The 6,101-nt window shown below is 30.5% G+C and overlaps 1 protein-coding gene across 1 annotated transcript; it reads right to left on the bottom strand.

Annotated features, from left to right (window-relative positions):
- Positions 1 to 3,174: 3,174 nt before the first annotated feature.
- Positions 3,175 to 5,919, bottom strand: LOC108723863 (UPF0692 protein CG33108). Its single transcript, XM_018449890.1, has 4 exons — positions 5,718 to 5,919; positions 4,535 to 4,936; positions 3,981 to 4,313; positions 3,175 to 3,736 (listed from the first exon to the last, which is right to left on the bottom strand). Exons 2-4 carry the CDS (start codon positions 4,747 to 4,749, stop codon positions 3,535 to 3,537), a joined length of 750 nt encoding a protein of 249 aa, XP_018305392.1. The 5' UTR covers positions 4,750 to 4,936; positions 5,718 to 5,919; the 3' UTR covers positions 3,175 to 3,534.
- Positions 5,920 to 6,101: the final 182 nt, after the last annotated feature.

Genomic DNA, 6,101 nt, shown 5'->3' with positions numbered 1-6,101 from the left:
ATACGAATACTTACGCTTGTTGACTCGAATTAGTCCGAACAATCTTGTTTTAAAATTTTTGATTAAAAAATTAATTTGATGTTTCTAGATGCGTGTATAAAAAAGTTGGATTTATGTCACAATAAAATGTGAAATATCTTGTAAAATTCCGTTTTCTCAATTAAATTATTCTAATTAAAATTTTATATATAATAAGTATATAAATTATAAATAAAAAGAATAAGTATATAAATTAATTTATATAAATATCATGTTTTCATTTATACATATAAAAGAAGTATGGTTTTTAAATCTTAGAGATGACTCCAATTAAAACAAAATAAACTAACCATAAGACAAATCTTTTAAAATAGAATGTTTGATCCAAGACATTTTTTATATTTTTAATAATAACGAAAATTTTAAATATCTAAATTAGGTAAAACCTTATCAATATATGTTATACAATATCAAATTGTTAGTTTAAACATATTATCAATAATATTCCTTTATTTCATGTTATATATATGCCATGTGTAATCTAAAAATGTGGATAAAACTTTTTAGAAGTTTTTTATGTTTAATAATAATTTTTTAAATACAAATTCAAGTCTCATTTAGTGTATCAATAAGTTAAGTTATATCTCATATAATACTAAATCAACTGATACAAACAAATTGTGAATTATATAACATGACATGTAACAATAAATTGATCAAAAATAATCTAACCCTTCATGGTCACATTGGGTCAAAATGACCCGAGCATCGTCTTTCACACTAAATTCTAATACATGTTTACGACTTTTTAATACATGTTTACGACGTGTTAAAATTAAATTTTTCACAAAAACGCCACTGTTCCATTTTCTTAAAGGATGAAATTATATACTGTATTTTTTTAAATCATTGCAATTAATACTGTCGATTTGGTAACACTTTAAAGATCAGGTCGGGTCATTTTAACCCAGAGTAACCATCGTGTGGCTTTTTAGAAGTGTAACCATGAAGAATTAAAACAAGGCCAATGAGAGTTCAGCACGGTTAACGAAGCGCAAATATATTTGTGCTTCATTAGCCGCGCTGAACTCTCATTAGCCTTATTTTAATTAGTTTGAGAGTCCACTGTAAGATATGTAATAAATTGATATATATTAATATATATAGGCTCACACAATTCAAATATTAGTAAAAATAGATACACGATAAGAGAAGGGAATATAAAAAAGATACTAAAGATATGTATATATAAAGAAAACGACATGGTATATTAACAATGAAATAAGAATACACCGCTGACATGTATAATTAGTTTACAATCAACATTTCCAATCTTAAAACATAACATTTTTCTTATTCAATTAGACTTCTTAGTATATTTTGTCACATGATATATACATTTATTATTACTGATGTACTCTATAAGCAGAGATTCTTAGGTTTAATCGTTGCATATTAATTTCATAGCTTGGAAATCAAATTTTCTCATAAAACATGATCCAAAAAGGCGTAGAAATCATTCTTACTTATTCGAGCATAGCACCAATTACATCCGATACAGTCACTTTGCTTGATACAAATAATACAAACATTATTTTTTTAATTTTAAATTAAAGGGAAAAACTATTAATAAATAACATAAATACAAACATATGTAATAAACATTAACAATAATCAACATATAATTATAAATATTGCATTCTATACACGATATAACTATAATTATTTTTAAAATTACTAGCTCAATAAAAAAAGTGGTATATTTTTATAATTATTTGACACGAAAGTTAATGTATAATCTTTAATAGACTATCCTACATTTAAAGCATACGATTATATAATTATATATATTTTTTCTTGTCTATTTTGTGAAAAATTTATGTGGAGACTGTATCACGATGGTAACGGAAGACATTATTCTCTTATACTTTTACACATACCGCGCTCATATTGATAAATCTAGCAAAAGAAGATATTTACTTCGATACTATCGAGATAACACAAACATTTAACAGATATACAATTGTTAAGAAAACGGTTTTATCTTTTAAACAACTTTTAATCATTTGTATTGTCTGAATGCGTATGAAATGCAGAAAGAAAGGTCTATGTCTCATCATGTGAATAAATATTTTTATAGAATGTTTTGATTATAATGCACAATGACAAATAGGAGAGGCTTAAAAATTGGGCATGTATATTGATGCAGTGCACATTTTCTATTATATATATAAATGGACTTCGGTCTTTTCACGGCACTTAGGTAGAATTTATTTTAAAGGCTTCTTTTGACTAATTTGAAGCTGTACCAAATCTACAAATTTATAGCATCTCTTTAATTTGTTTCATTATTATGAGTATCATATTGACAGATTTTATATAAAATGTATGAAATATTTTTGTATGACTGAAAAGACCAGTCAGTCATGTGAGTATTTTTTTAAATCTTTTATTGTGTGTGTGTGTGTGTGTGTGTGTGTGTGTTCGTGTAGGTGTATTTAAAAGAAATATACTTAAGTTTTATACAGCAATAAATAAATATTAAAATATCAGAATATAATTTTAAAAAACAAATAATAAAATTCCAATTGAGTAATACGCTTTTTTAATACAATGAAAAACCATGTAATACTGCATTTTGCTATCAATCTATATATGTATATATAAATTTTTTATCTAAAGATATCTTTTTATATCTCTACTAGTTAGAGATATATAACTGTTAATTAACTTAAACCAAACACGCTGTATATATATATATATATATATATATATCTAAATATTTTAAGTTTTATATTAAAGCTGATACAGCATGCCATTATTTATTATAATTAAGATATAGTTTAGCAAAAAATTGATATAATAGATTTACTCTTTATTTATTACGTTAACATAAGACGGAAACCACAATTGTTGTCGAAAACCTACACATACTCTATCTGAAGAAACATACTTAGATCTTCTCTTCTGAATTATCACTTTTGATAACTTGCTACATATACACATACGCACACGCACGCATGCACACACACATATGTATATGCATATATATTTACTTATGTGAACGTTTTTATCTTATGTATCTCATTTTTACTTTACTGTGTATGCGTACACTTTTGCATTTCAATCTAATAGGATACTATCAAGAGACAATTGTCTAATAGAATACTATCAACAGACAATTGTCTAATAGAATACTATCAAGAGACAATTGTCTGCATTTATATTTTACGTGCACATATTTCGGCCTGCCGGAATTCTTATTTACATCGCATAATTTCAATAAAACGAAAATGCCACTTAGAATTGCATCTCCAATACCGAACGCTTTTTGGTAGATATCATGACTAACATTACATAAAATATTTTACATAAATTTAAATTTAAAGCATCGCATATTATACATAATTATTAGTGATCCTTATGGAAGCCGTGTGTATTGTATGCAAATGTTATGTTTCAAATATTTAGCACAAATGGATATAGAGTATCGGCAAATTTTCTTTTTTTTTTTTAGCATGAAATCAATTACCTATCATTTTCTTCGATATAACTCTATATGTACGGATGTAATGCCAATGCTCTGCCGCGTAAACCTTTTTGACCTCCAACACCTCCCTTTGGTATAACATATCCTCCCGCATGTCTCGCTGTACCCTCTTCCTCTAAGTTGCCATTACTTTCAATCAAATCGCGTAAGGGCCAACAAGCCAAGTGACGCGATTTACCGTGACGTGCCAGAACGTGATATCCTTGTCTAAAAATATTAACATTATAATAATTTTTTTCTGTTCACTTTGAAATATATACTTTATATATATATTATATATATATATATCATAATAAAATTAATTAATGAAAATAACTGAATTAATACATTTAATATAAAACCGACACATTTTCTTTATATATGACAAATGTTTTTCAAAAGAAAAATAGGAAAAATCAAATTTGAAATTCAGATAGAGTACATCATGAAGTTCCTCAACTATAAATTATACCTGGAAGAGATTAGACCTACAAGCAATGCCCAATGCGCTTTATGACCTTTTTTTAAACATGGAGCGTGGTTGAAGTCAGAATCATATGGTATCAACACCATTGCTCCATGTGCTAAAGCATGAGTTAATGTGTCTGGACACTGTTGTAAATCTACTAAAATATCTGGTTTGTGATCAGGTAAATATTCCGCAGCCAATGTCCCCATGAAATCGACACTGTATACTTCTCCATGCTGTGTAAACCCCCGAACACGAGCTTCAGCGAGAAGTTGATTCACAGAAACTGGTTTTGTGTATTCTTGCGATGCCATGGAAAGCGCCACTAAACCACACCTACAAAGCATTTAATACTTGACAATTATACAATTTCAAAAAGTACAAAAATATTAATTAAATGTAAACTAAATGTATTATAATTATGAAATAGAATTGATACAATTGCAAATAAGAAAAAAAATTACATCCTTTTTTTCTCTTTTAACATAGAAGAATTACATAGTATTTTAATCGGTATTTCTGATAAGACTCACTAAATACATTAAAATAATACTCACTGTGGTCCATCTTGAAGAATTGGTTCTACTTGACAGAAGTAAGTTACCTCTGCGTCTTTCAACTCATTTCGTGAGATCAGCTTTTCGATTTCAGCTTCTGCAGATGTAAGTGTGATTTTGGCCCAAGGGGGCAGAGAATCGGTATCATTGACTTCCGTTTTCTCACACATAGGTATTTCTGGCAAGCTAGAGAGGGTCGGGGATGGTGCTGGCATTTCTCAATGCCAAAATGCAAATAAATAATCGTTGAATTTGATATAAAAAGATATATAAATGTTTTAACAGCTAAGAAATGTCACCCACAGAATGCAAGAAGTCTTGTTTGTATCATTGCTCACAATGACTTTGACAACATTCAAAAGGAATATTTTTTGTTCATTCTAGAAAGTCCCTTGGAATTTCCTGCAAGATTTACAAAAACATAACTCACACAATTATATCTTGTAAGATTTAATTAGATTCGAATACAATTTTAATTTTAGAAAGCACACACATTGTTACTTGCAACTGGAATTCTTGAATTATTCTGTTATTTGAGACTATATTATATACAGGATAATCTAGAGGGAGGAGCATTATCGAAGTACACTTTTTACGATTGTCAAGTTGTTTAACGCTAAAATATTTTACGACTACGAATACGAACATAATTATTAGCACGATAATATAATCAGATAATATAATAAATATACAAAGACAATGTCAATACGTTTTACAAGTTGAAAATCGAACGTACTCTTCGAGAGATTTCTAACAGTTGTAACTTTTAAGGCAGCGCATCGCACAATCAACGTGAAAAGAAACAATAATCAATTCCTAACGGGATATAAATGTATTAAGCCAAGAGATCTCGATGCTAATTACGAGCGCAAGCAATGCAAACGATGCGAAAGCTAGTTTTCGGAGAGAGGAAACGGGTTGACGATTTTTATTTATCATATAGCGACGAGATGATGTTACGCCTGGTTGCGCCGTATGACTTTGACATTTGCACGTCCCGTTCGTCCCCTCCCCCTTCTTGCCGCACAGTTCACGCCGTGTGACAAATCGTGACTCATGCATATGCATACATTATGTAATTGATAATTCCGCGATGGGAGACAAATGGGAGAGTACCAACACATTAGCATGCATTCATATCACGGCTTACGCTTCAGCGCTTCAGTGTCGCGTGAGTTCGTACCAATGCTTTAACCGAGACACGTCAACTCGAGGCTTTGCAATTATGGCTTTTCAAAGTCCCATGATAGAGCCGCCGACGAAGACCCTTTCGAACACGAGTGTGGCGTTAAGCCCTACTCGCAGACGTCCGTCGTCGACTGGCGTCGACGATGATCGACGAGTAGTCGCAAGTAGTCTACGAACGACTACGGCCACAGAGTCTTCTGAAAATATACACCAGTGTACGATGTACATACATACGTCATGCATGCACGACGCACGCACACGCGCGCGCACGCGCGTATATGTATATACTCTCTGATAAGATCTCGTGATATGACACGTGAAACGAGACGATGGCTCATGCTGAATTCACCCTGCATCCGATTTTCGTCGTACGACGCTC

The sequence above is a fragment of the Mycetomoellerius zeteki genome, unplaced genomic scaffold, assembly GCF_001594055.1.
Source record: "Mycetomoellerius zeteki isolate Tzet28-1 unplaced genomic scaffold, Tzet1.0 scaffold25, whole genome shotgun sequence".
Lineage (NCBI taxonomy): Eukaryota > Metazoa > Arthropoda > Insecta > Hymenoptera > Formicidae > Mycetomoellerius > Mycetomoellerius zeteki.
Note: the sequence above shows the minus strand (reverse complement) of the source record. Positions and strands in the feature narration are given on the sequence as shown.